This window comes from Neurospora tetrasperma (assembly GCF_000213175.1).
Source record: "Neurospora tetrasperma FGSC 2508 unplaced genomic scaffold NEUTE1scaffold_81, whole genome shotgun sequence".
Taxonomy (NCBI): domain Eukaryota; kingdom Fungi; phylum Ascomycota; class Sordariomycetes; order Sordariales; family Sordariaceae; genus Neurospora; species Neurospora tetrasperma.
The window spans coordinates 2,914,299-2,937,125 of NW_009799179.1; the positions used below are offsets into that span (position 1 = coordinate 2,914,299).

General features: G+C 40.9%; 5 protein-coding genes across 5 annotated transcripts; 2 read left to right on the plus strand and 3 right to left on the minus strand.

Moving 5' to 3' along the window:
* Positions 1-520: 520 nt before the first annotated feature.
* NEUTE1DRAFT_149678 (uncharacterized protein) lies at positions 521-1,994 on the plus strand (the record flags this gene model as incomplete). The annotated part of the gene is made up of 2 exons (XM_009857406.1): positions 521-1,307; positions 1,378-1,994. The coding sequence occupies 2 exons, from the start codon at positions 521-523 to the stop codon at positions 1,779-1,781; spliced, it is 1,191 nt and encodes a 396-aa protein (XP_009855708.1).
* Positions 1,995-2,729: 735 nt separating this feature from the next.
* NEUTE1DRAFT_89978 (uncharacterized protein) lies at positions 2,730-4,069 on the minus strand (the record flags this gene model as incomplete). The annotated part of the gene is made up of 4 exons (XM_009857407.1): positions 2,730-2,861; positions 2,949-3,095; positions 3,305-3,440; positions 3,538-4,069. The coding sequence occupies 4 exons, from the start codon at positions 4,005-4,007 to the stop codon at positions 2,730-2,732; spliced, it is 885 nt and encodes a 294-aa protein (XP_009855709.1).
* A 1,070-nt stretch (positions 4,070-5,139) lies between these two features.
* On the minus strand, positions 5,140-6,609 carry NEUTE1DRAFT_105066 (uncharacterized protein; the record flags this gene model as incomplete). Its single annotated transcript, XM_009857408.1, has 3 exons — positions 5,140-5,268; positions 5,375-6,392; positions 6,428-6,609. 3 exons carry the CDS (start codon positions 6,607-6,609, stop codon positions 5,140-5,142), a joined length of 1,329 nt encoding a protein of 442 aa, XP_009855710.1.
* Positions 6,610-7,142: 533 nt separating this feature from the next.
* Positions 7,143-8,307, plus strand: NEUTE1DRAFT_125624 (uncharacterized protein; the record flags this gene model as incomplete). The annotated part of the gene is made up of 1 exon (XM_009857409.1): positions 7,143-8,307. The coding sequence occupies one exon, from the start codon at positions 7,193-7,195 to the stop codon at positions 8,213-8,215; it is 1,023 nt and encodes a 340-aa protein (XP_009855711.1).
* A 257-nt stretch (positions 8,308-8,564) lies between these two features.
* Positions 8,565-9,680, minus strand: NEUTE1DRAFT_55102 (uncharacterized protein; the record flags this gene model as incomplete). Its single annotated transcript, XM_009857410.1, has 2 exons — positions 8,565-9,325; positions 9,410-9,680. 2 exons carry the CDS (start codon positions 9,678-9,680, stop codon positions 8,565-8,567), a joined length of 1,032 nt encoding a protein of 343 aa, XP_009855712.1.
* Between the last annotated feature and the right edge of the window lie 13,147 nt (positions 9,681-22,827).

Genomic DNA, 22,827 nt, shown 5'->3' on the forward strand with positions numbered 1-22,827 from the left:
CCTGGGCGAGAACAACATAACTTTCAAGAACCCCTTGCCTTGCTGGGCGGACGGTTCAGTTAGCATGTTGAAGTGTATGCCCGCACTGGGGACACTGCGTCTCTTCGTGTTCCCCTCGTGCTGGAACCCAATTAGAATGGTGCTGCCTTCGGGCCAAGCCTTTCCATGTCAGCTTTTGGCTCATCCTTTGATGAAACCTTCTTCACTTGTCGTTACTCCTTTGGGTAAGGTTGATTTCAGCCCATCAAGGCCACCTCTTTGGTCATGATCATGGTCCGTCTTGGGTCCCGGGTCCAGTATCAACTGCACTCGTTTTCCAGCCATTGTTCTTACTGGCCCATCCTCTACAAGCATTGGAATCCCGTCAGCTACCATATGATGTAAAAAGCTTTGGGATTGCCTACGTGCAGGTTCTTGAACCTCTCCCTTTTATCTCTTCTCGTCGTCAACCTCTTCCCGTCCAGTCCCAAGATTTCCTCCCTCTCCCATTCCTGATTCCCATCATACCACTGGACTCACCATGGCAAGCAGTGCAGAGGTCATCTCTCAACTCATCGCATACTGGGGCTTCTCGTGCCCAAAGGATGGAAGCTTCTACATCTGTCCTGAAATGAAGCACGAGTTTCTCGGTTGCTGCACCGTCGACCCATGCACCGAGGAACGAAATGGTGTCTGCCCGGACGACGAACTCCAAGTTGCATCCTTTTCTTCCGCAAAATACAAACTTCTTCCGGGTCAATCATGCGACGTCTCAATTCAAGAGGCAGTATTCTACACATGCGCAAATGCTGCGCCTCCATTTATGGGTTGTTGCGCTGACAATCCCTGTAACGCTGGTTGTCCCAAGGATAAATTAAGACCGACGGTTTTGAACAAGTTCCCGGGTGAGGAATGGAAACGTGACTATATACTCAACCCTGCCGGCACCGGCATCAGCTATAACAGCACCAAGACCAAACCCGAGTCCCCCAGCAGCAGCAGCAGCAGTACCGAGCCCAAGCCCGAGCCCCCCAGCAGCAGCACTAGAGGACTATCCACTGGCGCCATTGCCGGAATCGCTGTCGGGGCTGTTATTGCAGTCCTCATCATTGTTGCTGGGATTCTGTGGAAGTGTGGATGGTTCCCAAGGAAGAAGAAGGAAGGGGATGTGCAGGAAGGGGATGTGCCCGGAGCAGCCATGTCTCAAATGGGTCCCATGACTCCCATGGGCCAGCAAGCATACCTACACCAAGGACATCAAGGATACGGCTACGTCGATGAGAGCGGACGGTCAGTCATGAGCAGCCCAAGCACAGGCTACATGCGAGGTAAGAGCCAAGATTCTACTATCCTCTGTTCTTCCCCGCCATCGCACTAATCAGACCGGCTAATGCTCAGTCTCCCAAAATGCAGACTCATATGTGAGTGGCCTCACTGCTACCGGCAGCCAGTATGGCCCTCTCTCTCCCGCCCTTTCCAAGGCAGGTTTCCAGAGCCAACACACGTCACCGAATCTTGGGCACGAAGGCTTTGATCAAAAGTACGGCTACAATGCTTTCACAGGCTACCAGAACAACGGGTTGGGACTAGATACTGTTTCAGAATTACCCGTCGCCGACCACCATTTTGGCGCGCAGGAACTACCCGCGGGGAATCATCCCGGATTTGAAATGGACGCCGGCACCGTTCAGCGCCCACAGGAACAAAATCAGCCACAGCAGCATGTGGGCCACCAGGAGGGCGACCGGCAGGACGTTAACCAGGAGCAAGCTACTTTGCATGGCGATGAGATGAGGAATTGACCAGAAAGAACATTGAAAATTAAAAAGGAAAAATAGAAAAAGAGGGATGGGCAAATAAGAGGATGGAGAGGGAGCCATTGCCCACAGAAGTAATGATATTATGGAAATTCAAGATACCACGGCGTCATGGCGAACAAGGGCATCGGACGTTATATATGCACGCATATTACTCCCCCAAACCGGGGCCTTAATGCAGATATCTATGTTTGTGATATCTGTGAAATACCTCTTTATCCTTTGGCAATCTGACCGCATATCATTTTACTTCTCCTGCAGCCTGCTTTCAGTTTCTACCATTTACCGTACTGATAAAGCTTCCTTACTGGGCCTTCAAGGTTTATGCATATTATGGATTGATACCAGACTTGTACCTTATCTACTATTGAAGAGCAGCCGCAAAGAATACACGGCAACGCTTATCTTAAGACCTTCATGTCCTCTTTCCCCAACACAAGACATTTGACCAATAACCACTTTGCCCGGTGCCCATATTCCCCCGAATATCCCAGTACAACGCCAGCAAGTCACATCACAAACACCTTGTCTTTACTACAGTCGCCTGTGGGCACCTTGATGTAAACCTGGATGCAAGTACGATTTTGAATCGCTACTAGGTATGATGCTATATCAAACGACCAATCTATTCCAAACATACAAGACCGTGGCCTGATGCTTGCACCAGCACTTCCACCAACGGCCAAGTGAAGAAGTAAAAGAACTATATACAGATATCAGGGGGCCTTTCGCTCCCAGCCGAGTGTGCTATCACCGACCAAAAGCGCGAATGCCCCAAATTGAAGTTATTCACAAGAATATTAAAATTTCCCTTTCCCCTTCCTTCTCCTCTTCCAGGTCAAGTCCCACATGCAGCCCATCACCCTCTTCTCAATCCATGCTCCTCACTCCTTCCCCTTCATTCCCCTTCCCTTCTCATAAGGACGGGGGCCCTTACAAACACTGCGAGTAATAGTCATTGCCAATTTTGCAGGTCGACCCGCTAGCGCAGCTCGTGCACCCGCTGTATCCAATGCCACCGCACTGTCCGTACTTGGCCACCGTGCAGCCCGAAGGGCTGGTGGGCTGGCTGCCTGAAGAAGAGGCCGACGAAGTGGTGCTGCTGCTCTTGGTCGTGGCGACGACAGTCGAAGTCTTGAGGGTGGTTGCGACAATGGTCGAAGTCGGGAGGGTGGTAGAAGTGGTCGGCTGGGATGGGGGGGTAGTAGAGCCGGAGCCGGAGCCGGAACCGGAGCCGGAACCGCTGCAGGTGAATACTTCGGGGCCAGGGACGGTGTAGTTGTTGAAGTTTGAGTAGATCTGTTCAGTTTGGGGGGCTCGGGGTTAGTAGAGGTACTTGGTAAGTACAACTGATAGGCGAGGAGAGGGGTTGAATCGGATCATATGTAGTGGCAGGACAATGGATGGACCCGACTTCAGAAGGTTTCTAGGCAAGAACCCCACCAGAAGGATAATATAGGCAGGAGCGACCTGGTGATCTGGGCAAAAGTAGGACAGAAAGAACTTACGTTGACAGTGTAGCCGGGATCGGTCTCCTTGAAGGCTCCAGGGATGGAGACAGTGGCGGGGGAGGCGCTACCACCGCCCGTCACGGAGATGTGAGCGCAGGAGAGATAGAACTGGGGAACACCTGCGGGCCAGGGGCTGTTGTTGGAGGACGATTTCGTTAGCTCTGTGTCCATCCTTTCTTGTTCCTCGATCACGTCACGGCACGGCACGGCACGGCAATGGTTCAACTCACTTGTGGATACCAATCTGCTGAATACGCAAAAGGTAATCACCCGAGGGAATGCACGAAGGGATCGTGAAAGTGTAAGTATCCGACAAAGTCCATTCACCACCGGGGAAGGTAGCGCCCCAGTCCTTGATCTTGAACCAACCGCCCGAGCCATCGTAGCTGGAAAGGGAACCGTCGGCCTTGGAGAGGTAGACGGAAGTGGGACCCTGGTGGTAGACGGCCGTGTCGGTCTTGAAGGTGACCTGGGAGCCGGCGGCAACGGAGAGGGTTTCGACACCCTCAGCGCTGGCGCCGACGTTGCACACAAGGTCTTTGGAAGTCAAGTCGGTCACGGGCGAGTTGTAGTTGGTGTGCTTGCGGATGTACTTCCAAACCGGGTTGACCGAGGTCCCGGCGCCGACTTGCTGGAAGATGTAGTGGGCCGAGGCCTCGCTGGCGGCGAGAGAAAGGGCGGCAGCGACTGAAAGCTTCATGATGGGCTATTGGTGTAAAGTGATGTCGGGTGGTACAGAATGGGTTGTTGAAGCTGCGATTTGACCGTGCTAGCAGGAAGATCCGAAGTCTGGTGTCTTGGGGCTGAAGGCTTGAGGGATGGAGAGGTAAAGGGAACAAGAGCTGGCAGAGTGCGCCCCGGATGGATATATACCACTTGACCCAAAGACCATGTTCCGTCCTTGAACACACCATCTACCATCCGAACTTGAACACATCGATCCCAAACCTGATAATCTGTGATATTGGAGGATGGGAAGCCCCCACCTCGACGGCGACACCATCCCAGAATTTGGCACCAACGTTGCATGGCGCGACAAACCGCGGCCCGGTAACCGGATTCACGGTGCCTGGAAGCCGTACTTGGACCTCGGCGAGCAAAGACTTGGTGTTCTTGTCGAATCCAGTCATGTTCAGTGGAAGTGGTTCCGGTTCCCGTTACGGACATCGACCTCCGCCATTCCCAAAGCGGTTCTAAGTCGTGGTTATGCGGACCAATGGGCATTCAGGGGGGTAATTAAGGGCCATGCGAACAGCTTCCTTGCACCCCACAACCCGATGACAAACTCGAAGAGCTAAGAGCGTGCTTGGGCTTAGCGCCGAATTGTTTTGGTGATCAGTGTCACCTTCTTGGCATCTATCATGAGTTTCGGAACGTGGCCCTCCTTGTCTACCTCTACACTAGGGCCTGGGCGGTGATCGGAACCACGGGACCGCAGTTAGGTCGAAAACTCCACATGTTTCATCAACATCCCTCCCCGGCGGCACAATGTTTCATGAAGGCGACCAATGTCCATGCTTGCCGTTGAACTGCCTTTCACTTTGCTGCATCCACAACCTGGGCGATGGTCGGTACATGGTGGTTTGCAATCTAAATCTTCCATGTCAAGCGATGGCCCTGTCTATGTTGAGGAAGCATTCTTGGGAATTGCGATGGATGAGCCGCTTATGCGTGGGCAAGATTGCGTAAAGGGGTGAAGGGAAGATAGTCCAATCCGTTGATATGTCGGGAGTTCCCTTGTATTGAGGGTCATTGTCTAGGTACTAGCATCTTGAACACACAATACGTCGTATCTCGTTCTCTGAATTTCCAGTCAGGACTGCAAAAACTCTTTAGTCGTCCGTCTCCAGAATACCTCTTGCGGGCTTCCACTCAAAGTGGTGTTTACCCGTCACCGGCTTACCCGGCTCAGCAGTTTTTAGGTCGAACATGTGAGCCCCGAAGTAGTCCAACTCGGCCTCCTGGAATTGGGTGGGTATGTAGTTCAGTCGAACCCGAGTACTTGTAGTATTCGAGACTGGTGCCCAGCGCTCCAGCATGTAGATCAAACTCGATAGCCTTCAGTACAACCCTCTTGAGCGACGGGTACGTTTTTGCGAGCTCGCCAGCAATCGTTTGGTGTCCTAGGAGATCATCGTTGTCGTGCTCCCTCGAGCGATACACAGTCTCGAGCAAATCGGCAATTCCGTCGCTTTGAATGATGCATCCATTGCGCCAGAGCTGCAGGACATCAGCAAAGTCGAGCTTCCAGTCGTTTTCCTCGTTTGCCTTGGAAAGGACGTGCAGGCCCTGGATGAAGCACATGAGGAAGGAGGCATAGACGGCGTTGTACAAGTCTTCCAGGAACTTGTCCTTATCGACACCCTCGATTCGAGCCGGCTTCACCCCCTTTCCGTTCAACGCCTTGCTGACTGTCAGTCTCCTCGCTGCATCTGCTGAAGCTACCCGGAAAAGGTGCGAAACGGCAATGGTTGGATCTGGCACATGGAGTCTGGTACCCTCCTGGACCGACCACGTTCCCGTCCCCTCGGAGTTGTCTACATCCTGAACGACCTTGTCACGCACGTTGGCCAGCACATAGTTGCCCTTCTCATCCTTGGTCCGGCAGATATCGGCACCAATGTCAATCAAGAAGTTGTCCCTCAATGGCCTTTCCTTGTCACCATTCCACTTCTCAAACACGGTGCCGATCTCTTCGTAGTCCATGCCCAAGCCGATGTTCATGATGGCCCAGGCTTCACAGAGGGCAGTCATCATTCCGTGCTCAATGCCGTTATGGATCATCTTGACGTAGTGCCCGCATCCGCCCGGTCCAAGCTTGGCCACGCATGGTTGTCCCTTTTTGTCTTTGGACGCGATTTTCTGGAGGAAGGGGAACACTTTGTCGAGGGCCTCCTTGCTGCCACCCGGGGAGATGGAAGGACCATGGCGAGCAGACTGGTAGCCCCCAGAGACGCCCATTCCAATGTAATGGATTCCCTTTGGCTCAAGGCGGGCCTGTCGTCTCTCGGTCGCCTTCCAGTGCTCGTTGGAGGCGTCCATGATGATGTCGCCTGGCTTGAGGTAGGGTTCGAGGGCATCGATACTGTCGTCGGCGGGGCCGCCATGGGGATGCTGAACATGAAGACCTTGGGCTTATCACCGTCCTCTAGAGCCTCGCACAATGACTTGTGGTCGTCGTGGTAGGTGATCTTGTCTTCGTGCTTGCTTTCCTTGGCGTGGGATTGGAGGGCTTCGATGTTCTTCTTGGAAGGGTCGTAGTAGTGCGTATGAATTCCGTACTCGGCGAACAGAAGAGACATCATGCCGCCCATGCTGCCGGTTCCAATCATTCCAATCTGAAAACGCCATGATCATCAGCTAAGCCGCATCTGTCGAGTGTCTCGGGAGCATCCGTACTTTTTCAACGTCCATTTTGGTCCAATGTTGCCGGGGTTAGGGTCTCGCGTGGGGTCTTCTGTACTGCAGTGGTCTTCAGGGATGATTGGTGCTGTTGCAAATGTCTTCAACAGAACCAGGAATCGTGTCGGTAAAGTTGTTGGATGAAAGGCTATATGGCTCTTGTCTTATCTTTTGATGTCGTTAATGCAAACGCTCTTCGTTTCAAGTGAGAACCCTCCATTTTGTAGTTGTGTCTCTGTTGGGAGAAGCGGTTGTTGTCGGTGTTGTGGGGCATCGACAACCTGATATAATGTGGGACGAACCGCCTGGGGTGACAATCGTTGACATCATCGACAGCCAGCAAGGTGCCCACCGAGCCGTCAAAACAACACAAACAACACCTCAGAAACCACCCCCAACAATAAATCACATAAATTCCTACCATACTTTGATTATCAATCTCTGCGTCATTTTCGATCCCAAATTGTCCATACAGCAAGCACAATGCCGTTCGCTCTCGCCTCCTGCTCCATCGGCCTTCCCAAACACACGCTCCACCAAAAGATCGAAGCCATCCGTCACGCCGGCTTCGACGGCATCGAGCTCTCCTTCCCCGACCTCCAGTCCTACGCCAACCTGCACTTCGGCCGCGACATTGCCGAAGACGACTACGACACCCTCTGCGAAGCCGGGCAAGCAGTTCGAACCCTCGTCGAGCGCCACAACCTCAAGATCTTCGTCCTACAGCCCTTCTCCAACTTTGAAGGATGGCCCGAGGGCAGCAAGAAGCGTGAGGACGCCTTTGCGCGTGCAAGAGGATGGATAAGAATTATGGAAGCAGTGGGGACGGACATGCTCCAGGTTGGCTCGTCCGATTCCGAGGGCATCGCCACCGATCCCGAGCGAGTGGCAGCCGATCTTCGAGAGTTGGCGGACATGCTGGCCGAGAAGGGGTTCAAGCTTGCGTATGAGAACTGGTGCTGGTCCACGCACGCCCCAAAATGGTCGGATGTTTGGAACATTGTGCAAAAGGTGGACAGGCCCAACGTCGGACTGTGCCTTGATACGTTCCAGTCCGCTGGAGGGGAGTGGGGAGATCCTACAACTGAGTCTGGCAGGATCGAGACGCCGGCCATCACGGAGATGGAGTTGTCTGTCAGATACAGAGCTAGCTTAAAGGAGTTGGCCGAGACAGTGCCGGCCGACAAGATCTTCTTCTTCCAGATCAGCGATGCGTACAAGGTCCAGCCACCGTTGGATGACAAGCCCGATCCGGAGTCGGGATTGCGGCCGAGGGGGCGTTGGAGTCACGACTATCGTCCGCTTCCCTACGACGGTGGTTACCTCCCCATTGAGCAGTTTGCCAAAGCAGTGTTAGACACGGGCTTCAAGGGATGGTTCAGCGTGGAAGTGTTTGACGGGAAGTTTGAGGAGAAGTTTGGCCAGGACTTGAACAAGTATGCTCAGAAGGCGATGGATTCCTGCAAGGAGTTACTCTCAAAAGCGAAGGAAAAGGAGACCCAGTGAATGTCATAAAGACAACTACGGCACTTCTTACCTTACAGGACACCCCACGATTAGACACAGCGAATCTTGTTAGCCATTATTCTCTCTCTTTCACTACTTCTCTTCCTCATTTTGTTCTTTGCTTCTGTTTCCTTGGCCATCTGGGTGATGCAGCGTTGTTAAGGTATCTAACAACAATCAGGCCGCAAAAGCGTGTTGACCTCGACGATAAGCCGATTGTCAATAGTACGCTAACCCATGCTTCCTTCTTGGGAGATCCGGGATCCTCATGAGGTGAAGCTTCTTCACTACGCTCAGTCTTTTCCTGGGCCTCTTTCTTAGGAGCCTCGGTGCTGGCAGCGGACTCCTACTATATCGTCCCCTCCTCCTTTTCACCACCGTTCTCCTTGTGCTCTTTCTCCGTCGTCAAATCACTTCCATGTAGAGACATGTTGCTGTCATCCTCGTCAAACGCATGACTAGCCCCCTCCTCCATCCACGCCCCCAATGCGCCACTCCAGGGCAACTCATCCGTCAACTTCTTTCCCGAGACCTTTTCGTCCGAGAACTCCTCCAAGTATATATCCTCACCCGTCCACTTCAACTGCACCATGAAATCCTCAAGTTCTTGCGTACACTCAGGGTTATTCTTCTTCTTCTGCTCTCCATGCGCCCGCACGCGTTCCTCAAACTCGCAACGTTCCAGGCACCACTCCATTGTGGCCACCTTCTCCTTGAAGGAACGGAAGTGCGTGACCACGATCTCCATCATAAAGAGTTTGTCAACCATGAAATCCAGTTTCATGCGTGAAAAGTACTTGATGGCGGTGCGCATATCGTGAGCTTCCTTCGCTAGCTCTTTGGCACGGTCAAACAGCCGCTTCACCTCCAAACTGTGACTCTCGCCATTCTCCTTGTAAGACTTCATCCACCGCTTACATCCCTCGTGGAGGTTCGACAGCTGATTTGTCGAGAGCTTCTCAATATCCACAGGTTCGGCATGGTTGACAGGCCGGGAGCCCTCCTTGGCCAGGCGCTCGCGGAGTTCGATGAAGCGCAGGTACGGAGACATGTTACCCCAGCGGGGCCAGAGCGTGGCGGCTTCCTTGGAAACATAATGAGGATTGGCCACTATAAAAAGTCAAAAATGGTCAGGCACAACTGAAGGGACTTCTGTGAAGCGCTTGCCTCAATTTGATCTCAGGTCGGACTTACTTTGCGCCTCCAAAACACCGATGCGGCCGGCTTCAACGAGTAGCTCAGCTTGCTGGTAAACGGGGTAGTTGCTACTGCCATCGATGATCTCCTTGTACACATCCTCCACCATCTCCTCGGGTCCATCGTAGATGCCCTTCTCCCTCAGGACCTCCTCAGTTTTCTCTTGCGTTCTCTTAAGCTTGATCTTGGCGATGTCACGCAAGTGCTTGCGAATCTCCTGGCTCGAGGTAGTCACGCACACGAAAACACCATCCTTCTTGACCTCCATCTTGGCCTGTGTCTTCTTTGTCACGACTAAGGGAAGTTCCGGTGTCCTGAAGTTGAGCTTGAGCTACAGGCGCGCCCGATGAGAGCGCTTTTGTGAAGGGAGTGTTAGGAACTTCATAAACAGAAGGTGTGTTGGTTGTCAACTTCTTCATACCTTGAAATCTTCGATGGCGCTCCTTCTGAAGTTGAGTCTGAGCTGGGCCCGGTGAGAGCAGCTTTGTGGAGTGAGTGTTGTGAACTTCATAAACAGAAGGTGTGTTGGATGTTGACATCTTCATACCTTGAAATCTTCGATGACGCCGCGCCCCTCAAAAGTAAAGGGAAGTGTCGTGCCAACCCACAATAGGGGCAGGAAATCCGGGCCCTTGATGGGGGGTGTATGAACCAAAGGCGCGGTCGCAAATCGTTTCAGCTTTATCTGGTGACCTTGGAGGAAGGTCATACTGAAAGGGAGAACTGTAACAAAGTCGCGGGCTGTTTTGATGATCAAGAAGCGAGGATCAAGAAAGCGACTGTGGGGTGAGAGGTGTTGCTTCTTGGTGGGTGAAGGAGGGGAAGGAAGTGAAGGAAGGTAATTCTTGCTTGTGGTCGAGGTTTCTGGGTCAACCCAGTGCTGTGGCTGGGGTAGGGCTCTCTGCCAGCTGTAAAGCAATGACGACGGGAGTGACAACGGAAGGAAGGCAATCGGATGAATGGGGGCTGACTAGTACTCGCTCTTGAGGACTTTCTACCCGTATACAACGTATTACGACTTGTGATACGCCGCTGCCTGGGTGCCTGTGTTATCAAGTACCAACCTGATTTAACCTTCTCATACCTCTAGATACCTCTGCCCATTGGCTACATCATCACATTTGACACCTTCTGGACATCCTCGTCATAGACATCGTCTTTAGCAATATGTCAACTTCCACTCATCAAGGACGCAGGTATTATGCCACCTGACGAACTTCTACTGTCTTGAAGACAAAATTTGTAGATTGTCGCAACTCATCTCAGGTTCGCGTTTGCATCTATTTTCTCTATAGGTGGGTGGCTCCCTCTGCAACAAAGATCTAAGGCAGTACCATATCACCAGACCAATCGACAAATGATGAGTACCTACTACATGTTATCCCTCAACTTCGCAAAGGAAAGAAACCTTTCTGTCTGGCGGATCCAAGCCGTCTTTACTATTGAAGTGAAGCGAGACATCACGAGGGTAAGCGAGTGTGGTGGTGAACTTATTGATTGAAGGATGAAGAAGAAGGAGAAGAGGAGAGTAGAAGTGTAAAGAATATATATAAGATATGAAACGAGAACGAGTAAGTTATCTATATGTGGATCGAAATACCAATTATTCAATACTCCCCCTCGAGCTAAATATGGTTCGGAAGTTGAAGTTATTCGTACTCCTTTCTTCTTAAGCTACCAAACGATAAGTACGGGCTAGTAAAAAACCCAGTGGGAAAAAGGTCCCCGTACTATCGGTAAAGAGAAATATTGTATTTTAGAACGAAATTGGTTATACTTCGCTATAGAAGTATGGTATGATAAAACGGAAATAAGATTCGGAATTTGTTCGTTGAGTTGAATACGATGGTGGGTAGAAATGCTACGAAAGGTTGAAGTTCGTCGTAAGACGATTTTTCGCAAATCCTATATAAATAAATTTCGCGGGAATTCGAAAGTCGCGATTTAGACCGTCCGATCATACGTACCTTAAGGTAGAGGTCGTAGGGACTATAATAGGACCGAGCCGAAAGATAGTAAATAATTGAATAGTGCTAAGACCTTTGTAGTTTAGTACTATAATAATTAATGTAGTAATTAAGTATAGGCTTTAGGGTTCTAAAGTTATTAGAGTATATACTTAACGGTATAAATAAGTAGTAATTATATAGTATTAAAGTAGATTAGTAAAGCCCCAATATATTACAAAATCTAACGAATGCGTCAATTAGTAACGCTTTAGTTAGGCTATCGGCGACTTATTTACTAGTAGGTATATATTGGAAATTGACCTTTTCGGAGGTTTACTTCTTATAGTAGAAGAACTATTGAATATCTATATATTTCGTTCTAGTATAAAACTTTAAATTCTTTATTAAAGATAGAGCTCCTTAATTATTACTATAAATAATAGTTATTAATATAGGGTACTTGTCTAATTCGTTTAGTAGCCGTTGTAGTTAGATCGCCTCTTTAATAGCCTACGTTTACTTAATTAATTCTATTTCGTAAAAGGATAGGGTAGTAGTAACCTATCTTTTTGAGCTCTAATTAATAATAGTACTACTAACGTTGAATATATAGCCGGAGGTAAACCGGCGTATTTAGGAATTACTAACCCAATCTACGTCGGTAAAACCGGTAAGGGGCTTAATATTCCCGGAATATATTAATTCGAACTTGATAGTACTATATAAGTATCTAAAGATCCGTTTGACTGCGCTAATATACGCTGCGGTAGGTCTTATTATACACCGATTATAGAAGGATACTGCGAAAGCTATATTTGGACGTATCCTAAGTATAGCGTATATTAACGAGTTAATTGTACTAGTATACTAGGTTTTAGTTTTATTGTTAGTTTCGAAATCGTTAGGTAGTTCTACTATTTTGGAGGTTTAAATAGGCGTCTTAACCTGGGCAACGTCCTAGAGCCCGAACTGTCTAATAATTTTTTTAAGGTAGGCTTTCTAAGATAGTCTAATTGACCGGTTGCGGCGGTCGCGTAAGATAGCCATGCCTAAATAGAATAAACAAGGTTTTATGTCGGATATTTTAAAGCGTTTATTGAGGGCGTCCTTTAGGGACTGTACCTCGGCCTTAGTTAGGCCGGCGATAAGCAAATTATTAATATATATTGTAATGTAAACGTGTCCTTTAATAAATACCCTATCGTCCGTACTGAGGGGTGAAAAACCGAGCTGTTTTAGAAAGGTGGACAGCTGTAAGATGAATAGCCCGATGGTTATGCTAATGATCTGATAGTATTGATTAGTCTAAGTCTAAGCTGCTGTCTAAAGGTTTTTAGCGCTGGGTTTTATACCTAAGCGCTTGAGCAGTTGAGCGCCCTGTTGGGCTTGCTCTTGCTCGTCGGTCTTGCTTGTCGGGCTTGCCCGACAGTGGTCGTCCCCGACTGCCATCCTTCTACTCCTCTCACAATGCCCCCTCCGTAATAATAATCGTCCTAATCATTTCTAAATACATGGCAGTGGGTGGTCTCAATCTGGTACGACCGTGAGAATGGAAATAATAACCGGCAACGAAGATTTAAAGCTGTAGATAAAAAAGGAAAAAGAAATCTGAGTTAGCGTTTAGTAAAATAGTTGGTAGATTACGCCCGTTTATTTTACGTAATAGTTACCTTGAGAGTAGCAGCGTACAGTTGGGAGCTATACAATAATAAAGAAGAAAAGGAAGATAGTAGTCTCGTTTGAAAATAGTACCTCGGTTATTAAAAAATAGAAAAACTTTTTATTCAGGAAAGCAAGAAAAGGAAATAGCAACCTACAAATTTATTAGTGGAAAATAAAAAAAAACGTTTTATTGAGGAAAGTAAAGAAAAGGAAAAAGCAGCGTCCAAGTTTATTGGCTTACAGTTTTTCTATAGAAGGTAGCGCGCAAAGTATCCCGTCCGTTAACGCTACGAACTAGAAAAGGCGGTAACGACGTTTACTCCTAGGATAAAGAATCCTATTTGTTTATATTATCCTTAGGTATCTCTTACTAGGCCGCTAGTTCGTTATAGCCGTTATTGTAACCGTAACTATTAAATATACTTCCTATATTAATAGGTTTCTCGAATCCGCCCTACAAACCTTCCTTAATATATATAAATTACTATAATCCATAGTAATAAATATTGTAAACGTACTACTTACTACTATTAATAGGGCCGATAGTATTATTAAATTCGAAGAGGTATATATCGTTCTAGGCAGCTTTTATTAATTATAGTAATTAAAATATTAATTCGAAGGCTAATAGCCGGAATGCCCTAATTACTACCGCTTTAATATTTATTTACGCGTTTAATCCGTTGGGGGCGCCGGCGGGCATATTATAAACTAGCCTAAAAAACTAAGTATAACGATAATTCGATACTTATATTGCGGCTACAATACCTTCGAAGGTATTATATTTTACAGTTAGGGCGTCATATTAATTAAATTTATCCGTTATTTCAATCATTAGTATAGCGAATATTTTAATAACCTTATTCAATTTTATAATAGTTGCATCGAACTTCGCAATAATCGTATTGAACTATTCTTAAAAAATCTCCCGCTTTTTCTATTTCTTAATTATACCCTCGGCGGAAGTCTTAGCTATACGTTTAGGGATGGTTGAATTAGCGGTAATTAATTAAATTTCGAACCCGTTAGTAGTGAAGGGACTCAGCGGAATTTAGGCGATTGGAGGGTTAATCGACCTAGTAGTATTATAATTACTATTATCTACAATAATAGGCGTTTAATTGTCCGCAGGCCTAATAGTCGCGGGTATAGCTACGGTAATTGAGGGTATAACGGTAGTAATTAATAGTATAGCTAGGGCGTTATCTAATAAATTTAATAAAGTTTAATTATTTATTGCCTACGGGTACTATTTAAGCCAATTGTAATGTAGTCCGGTAATATTAGTGTATTAACTATTAATAAATCCCGCGGTTCTTAAATATACGGTTATTACTTCGTATACTTTAAACTTCAATTTATTTTTACTAATAATTATTTAGGGTTTTACTTCGTTTAATACTTTAATTACCTTGTTAATAATATAATTAAGTAAATGTCTTATAGGGTTGTATATTAAAGCGACTATTCCGTAATCCTATAGTATAAAAATTACCGACGGATTTAATTTATAGAAGTATTCGCCCTTTTTATAGATTATTAATTCTAATCCAGCCTTCTTTATACGTATCGATTAATTTAATTTCTTAGTCGGGTTAAAAGTAGTAATAGTAAAATATATAACTTTAATTATAGTATAATTAATTAAGCGGAGGTTATCGGCTAATATAATAGCTTCGTTAATATTTTTAACTTTATTAATAATATCGAAGGACTTATAGCTTTGGTTATAATAATTATTATTTAAAATACGGCTACAAACGCTATAATCGTTAAATATAGCTATAACTTCGGTTTTCTCATCGTTTATAAGTGTATTACCGATAATTTACTCAATATGATTCTATAAACTATCTTTCGCCCCTTTAACTTTAGGCTTATTCGTACGTTTAATCGATAGGAGTATATTCTAAAAGGGACCCGGTATATTTTGTACTATTACGAACTAAGTAATGAAGTTTATACTTATTATATTAGTAACGGCTATAGTAACGGTAGGTTAAAATATAAATAAATAATTATTAATTTGAGGCGTATAGTATTAATTAACGGCGCGGACGGTTATAATAGGCTAAAATATAAATAACCGGCTATTAATTTAAGGCGTATAGTGCCGGTAAAGGAAGTAATTGGGTAAATATAAATAACGTTCTAATAATACCGACGATTAGCGGAGCGACGGTAATATTAAGGTTAATATTAGTTGGGGAGGAGGGGAAGTTTATAAAGATAGTCGAAGTAATAGTACCGACGTTAGTTAGGGAGGAAGAAACGTTTTTAAAGATAGTCGAAGTAATAATAGTAACGTTAGTTAGGGAGGAGAAAGGATTTATAACGATAGGTAAGGTAGTAAAAACAGCGTTTTAATATTAGTAATATATTTTTTTATTTTTTTTTATTATAAGCGAGGGTTGAATTAGCGTTGTAAGTAACGCCGCCTCTAACGCCTCGTTGCGTTTGTTTTTTCTTATTAGGATAGTAATAATAATATTAAACTTGGGAATTTAATTAACTTCTATAGTTCCGTTTAATACTAGCTTATTTGCGCGAGTAAGTAGTTTGGGATCGATAGAATAACGTTCTTTATAGTTACACACAAAGTCTTAAGCGTTTTCTATTAATTTATTAATATATAGGCTACCTTTAGAGTATTATTTATTATACTCTATACTATAAATTTTATATTTTAATTAATACTTAATTAATAGCTTACTACTATACTACGAAACTTTATAATCTATGATTTTTTCGATTTTGTATAACTACCAATCGTTGGTATTACTTTCAATTATAATATGCTCTCTTAATTATTCCTCGCAATAAAATAGGTTTTTGCCTTTAGAGTATTTTCTAAGATAGCTAACCGAAATAACGGGATGAATCTTCTATATATAGGGTAGTTCGAATTCGTATATAAGATCGTCGATTTTTCGTTTAATTTTAAATAGGCCGGTACGTTAGTCGGCGTATTTATATAATTTAGTACTAGGCTAGGTATATCCTTTATACAATTATAATATAACTTTATTCCCTTCAGTAAATTGGAGTAGCCGGTGACTTTTATTAAATATAAATTTATATTTCGTCGCCGCCCAATCGATAACTTTAATTACTTCGTAATTATATAATTTCCTAATAACCTCTAGATTATCGGCTTTATTATCAGGTTTAAAAAGGTCTAGCGCTATATTAGGTTTAAATCCTATTATAAGTTTATTAGGGGTATAACCTAATAGTATTAATAGATTATTATTAAGGTTATACTATAGAGTAGAAAGAATATTTAGCTATAGAATTTCCGGGTTCTTTATTATATAGTATTAAATCGCTAGCTCGACCTTTTAGTTTCGTCGTTCGATTTAGCCGTTCGACTTCGAGTTCTATATTATAGTATATATTAATATTGTGTTTAATTTTTGGAAAATTGTTTTTTATACTACGAATAAAAATTTTATATTTCGATTAGAAATGGATATTCGGAATAGACCCCAATCGTAGAGTAGTAATATAGTAATTAGACGTTCGGCCTATTACTCCGCTATATAGTTTGTACAGCTAGGGATTAATAGGGTTTTTTTACTAAAGTTATAAATAATAATTATTATTACATTATATTAGTCTCTACCCTAGACTATTAATTAATTTATTTACTTTAAAAGTCCTATAATAAAATCTATATAAATAGTATAGAACGGTATAGGGTAGGGTCGAATAGGTTTTATTAGTCCGGGGGTAGCCTTATAATCGGTTCTAGATTTGAGGCATTATAAATAATATTCTACGTATTACCTCAAGGCTTTTATTATATAAGGAAAATAAAGTCCTTCTAACTCCTATATTATTCTTACTAAACTAAAATAGTAGTATTTATTATATACGAAAGCAAATACTTCTTATAAAATATTGCTAAGGACGTATAGTTTTACCTTACCTACGCAAGGAAAGTAATATAGTAAGCCGTCTTTAAACCAGAAGGGGAATTATTTATTAGTATTAAAACTAAGCCTTATACTATATTTATTATATTCTTTAAACTTCTATACAACAGTAGCGTAGTATTTATCTTTTCTATAGCCGTTAATAAACTTTATTTTCGTATCCTTATTTATATAAACGTAAGTTGCGTAAGCGGCGTTTTTCTAAATATTATTAAACTCGCTCGTATTTAGTCGTAGTTCAACCTTGGCGCCGGGTAGCCTAAATAAAGCATCCAGGATGATATTGACTTTACCTAATATATAGCGAACGTCGAAATTAAATTAAAATAAATATATTAAAGCAACGATAAGCTTTAAATTCAACTTTATAAGGTCGGTAGTATCTAAGTTGGTTTACTTAATAATATTAATTAATACCTAATAGTTTATTAAAATAACGACGGGCTTAGTGCAAAACTATACTAATTAGCGGAGAGATCGGTAAGCTTAAATTAAATAGGCTATTTCTAACTTTATTAGCTAATAATTCTTTTCAGCGGCGGACAACCGTTTACTATAAAATAAAATAGACTAGATTTTGTAAATAGAAATAGATTTCCTATCCTACCAATCGCCTTCGATATAGAAGACTATAATTCCAAATTCCTATCTTTTTAAAGCGTTGATCTTAAAAAAATATAATCCGATTCGGGTAATAGTAGAAGACTATTATCTCCTTTATTAATTAATTTTATAAAATAGTGAATGCTTCTTTTTTAAGATCTATTAAAATAAAGTTTAATATATTAATAAACGTCTTCTATACTACTAGGGATTTCTTCTCTAGTATTTTACCTTCCTTTTTACTAAATTCAATAAATTTAACTTTCCTTTCTTCCAACGGACTGATTTTCTAAATAAATTAAAGGATAAACCTTTTTAAGAAATTAGCTAAACTGATATAGTACTCCAACAATACTAAATCAATTGGTTATTAGATATTTCGGATAACTACAATACGGTCCGTAATAATAACTATACCTAGCCTGTCTATACGGTAATTTAATAATTGAATAGAGGGATAAGCGACGAATAACTTCTTTAGTATAATATTAAGGTTAATGTCTTTAAATAGCTTAAGAATAATCTCTAAGTATTTTAAATAATCTTTAACTATATTGCTAAATATTATAATATTATTAATATATCCTACTGTAAAGGCGTGGTATAAATAGAGCTTTCAGTCGATAAATCGTTAGGCGTAAATTAGCGAATTTTTATACCCTATTAATACAATGTTTAATCATTCCAATCCTTTCGGACTAATTAGGATTATTCTATCTTAATAAGGCGGGTAAATACTAATTTAGTAGAAGAACGCTAAACTATCGAAATAGCTAGTAAAATTCTTACTTCTTATCTTAGCAATAATTAAGTCCTAGGTTAGTAATAGATACAAATTGCTAATAGTTATTCGGTTCAACGGCCGTAAATCAATTACAATACGGCCTTTATAAATGCTATTAATAGTATATTAAATAATAAAATAGAAGCAATTAAATAACGTTACTTTATATATTTACTCGAATTTACCGTATTCGTACATTTTATTTAGTATTTTATTGAGCAATTAGCGGTCTTAGATTCCTAATTGGTATAGTTTAAATAAGACTTTTTATTTATATTAATTTTCGACAAGGTTTACGCGAAGTATATTTTCGTTGTTTATTTTAATAATACTACGCCTATTATATATATTATATTTATCTAATAGTATTTTAATATATTACACGTACTTAGGGTCGCAATTATAAATTTTAACGCTGTAAATAGATTCGATTTCCAGAATATTTTTATCTTTACTAATATTTAAGGAGGGGCTCCGTTTTAATAATTTATAGAGGAGCTTCAACGCGTCTTCCTTAATTAGTTTGTAATTAGGGACGTCTTCGGTAATATTATTAATATTGCGTACGATCTTCGTATCGGGAGATAATATAATATTCTCTAACTCTATTATAAATGCGAATTCTTCGCCGGATTATATTTTTACTGCGGCTAGCAGAGCTTGAACTTATATAAAAGAAATAGCTCAGTAACTATTACTATTAAGATCTTTAATAGTACCTATTTACTAGGAGCGATAAATACGTATTAGTTTATTAGTAATATTAATAACGTTTATAAACTTAAGGGTTTTAATATTAAAAAGATAATTTTAAACGTAGGGATACCTACCTTCGAAAATATATTCTTTAAGTACGCCTACTAGTAACCTATCGGTAACGTATATAAAATTAATAGGGATAAAACGTTTAAAATATAATAAAATCATTATATTATATATTACTAATACTCTTCAGCGAAGTAGCTTCGCTGTACAATTAATTGCAATAATTATATTACTATATATCGGGATTTTTATAGAATCTTTTAAAGAGTTAATAACGATTTAATTTAATTGAGTCTATTATATTCCTAATAATAATCTCGTAGCCAGTCCTTTAATTACCTATACGGTTAATATAATAGCCTATTATATCAGACGATTATCGATAGTTCCTTTAATAAAGAAGTCGAATATTATTTGTCTAATAAGGATAACGTAGCTACCAATAATATTGAAGGACTTTATTTCGGAATTATCGAATTATATATTTAGGCTTTTAGAAATCTATTATTTATCGACTAAAATATTCGAATAACCGGTATCTATATAAATAGGGTATTTATTACCCTCTAGCTCTAGGCGAACGTTTATCCGTAGGTAGCCGTACTATATAAGGTTATTTAAAGGATTAAATAGACTTTAATAAATTCGTTCTATTACTCTAAAAGCTTCAGTTATCTCATCGCTTTTAATATTTATTACGAAGCCTACCGAACTATAGGTTTAATTAATGTACGGTAGTAGTTAATTAGATTGGCAGGGTTTAGGTTGATTGAGTTCGGGTCTTGAACCTAATAGCTTTAGGTTGGTATATAAATTAATATAAACGTAGGTAAATATTTCATTACATATATGGAAGACTTCGTTATACTTTCTATACGTTCGGCGATTTATATCGTCGTACAATAATAAATAAGTAGAACCGGGATTAATATTAGATTTAGAGTTGGTAGTAGTAGGGATACTTATTAATATATTATCCAACGACGGTTCTACGGCTAGGAATACTTCTTCCTCTTCCGAATTATAGTTTTAATTAACCTTTTTAAAACCTTATTCTTTAAGACGCTCTCCTTCAAAATCGGGCTCGTCTATTTCTCTATACGTTTTATATTTATTTTTAATAGTATAAACGCTATTATATACTAGACTAGGTTTAATATATTAATAATAAATATATTAGTACGGGCGATTTTGATAATATTAACTCCGACTAGACGAACTACTACGCTAGCTAGATAACGGGCCGTTATACCTACGAAATAATCCCTAATATTTATATAAGCCTCCCTAATATAATATTAAACTACTTCGGTAGCCGCCGGATAATAAGCCCTAGTATAATAACGATCCGCTATAATATTTATTGAACGACGGGTTTCTATAATTAGTAGAGAACGAAGATAATCGGTAATTATTGGTACGGTTGAAGGATGGATTGCAATAACCGCGCTAATTATTATCTCTCCCCTATAGCGCTATATTCGGGTCTTCTTTAGCGTCTTCTTCTTACTTTATAAAATTAATAGTTTCAATAGCTTTAATATTTAGGAATTTACTATCGAATTCAACCCTCAATATACGTTTATTAAAACTACTATTATAACTTCCCAAATTATCGATAATCTTAAAATAATATATTTCGGCCCGGCGATTTAAATAAATTAACTATTTATCGAAAGTTATATTATCGGCAGGTTTAACGACCAAATCCTTCAAGCCGGGGTATAGATAATTATAAATATATATTATATATATACCTTTATTCTTTTTACTTAACTCTTTAGAATATTAGATAATTTCTATTACAATATTATAGGGTAGTTTACTAAAGCGGTAATCCTTATATAAATACTCTAATGTATTGAATTTAGCTAATGCTTAGGCGCGGGGCATCTTCTAATATATAAGAATTGCAACGTACTAACTCTTAAAGCTTTATTTTATTATAGTTTAAATCTTTATATTGAATTAATTTATATACTATACTTTTATTCCGCCTATAAATAATTAGTAGAAATTCTTCTGGAGTATATTTACTTTCAAATTATTATTAACCATATTATTTCTAATAAATTTAATAAAGAAGTATAATAAAATAATATATATTTTATCTTTTAATTAAAAATAATTATTTCCTATATTACTATCTTTCTCTTTTACGTCGGGCTAGAAGTAGCCAGTTATCGAAATCTTTTAACTGTTAAGTATAGTAGATTAAAGGGATATAGTAAAGCGATTAGCTATAGCTTCGAGTTTGTTATTATTAATTTTGCCTATAGTTTAAACTATATATATAATATAGTAGAGTTCTTCGTCGGCGGTTATCTCCAATTCACCGGCTGTACCAACGTCATTATTGCCTATACTTTCGCTATAGTTATTATCTCCGGTAGTAGCGTTGCTACCGGTATTTACCTACGCGGAACTTATATTACTAATTTTAATTAGTTAACGCTGGCGTTAGATAGCTGCTTGGAGCCTACGAAGTATACGAAGTAGACTCTATAATACTTTCTATAGTTATTCAAACGACTAGGAACTAGAGGGCAGTTCAATTACGTATTAATCTTTAGGGGGTAGTCTAAATATATTTAGGGAAAGCGAGGGTTTTACTAATAAATATAACTTTAATAAGGGCGCGAATATAATACCGGCGGGACCTTGTAATTTATATTAGAGGGTATAAGGATAAGGGAGAATGAAGTTTGGGAGCGGGGTTTTAATAGATTTAAAAAGGGCGAATAATAATTTAGTTTTAGCTAGTACTTTCCTTTTCTATTATCTTAACAGCCTAGATAGCGTTATTAATTAAATATCTTACTATTTATTATACTATATTAAAGAAGGAGCTTATAGGCTTTATTATTTAAGTACCTTCTTAGGCGGTTCTAAAGATATTATTCGGCTATTTGGCGGTCGTTTATTATTAGTTGGGGTCGGATTATAGGGAATTGTTAATAAACTTAAGTTAATTATAATAATAATTAGTATTTCGATCGGTTCGTTCCTTCCGATATCTATTATTACTATATTAGTATCCTTAAGCAGTATTGGGGTAGTATAATCGGCGTTTAAACTAAAATCGGAGGAAATAACGATCGTAGCCCTAATTTATATCTACTATAATAGGTCGTATATTAATAGTTCTAACCTTATTTATAGGAAAGTCTATTGAAATCCAACGTTTACTAAGTATTAGGCGGTTTAATAAATAAAACTAATTATTATATTAGGTAATATATTAGGTATAGAAATATCCGACTCGGCTGATATAGAGGGTAAATTAGTACGGGGCTATAATATTAAATTCAATCCGTACTGATTAAACTATACTAGTAGTTCGTTTATTATTATATTATATTCTACCTTTGTATCGACTATTTCTATATTAACGTCTTCGATTATATTATTACATAGCGATATATTATTAAAGAGATAATAGTTAACATTTTTATTATCGTTATCCGGTTCTTTAAAGAGCCGACTATCGTTGTTACTAATAAATATCCTAATGTTTAGCGAGGAAAATAGCTCATCTATTAAATCGAAAAGACTTCAGCCCTCGAAATTGAACAATATAAGTAGAGTAGGCGTTCCAATATCCCTACTCAATTAAATATCTTCTTCAATATTATTTATAAGTAGTTGGTCGGGCGGTTGATCGTTAGACTATAAATATAGAGGAGGTGATTCTACCGGCGTAATCAACTTTAG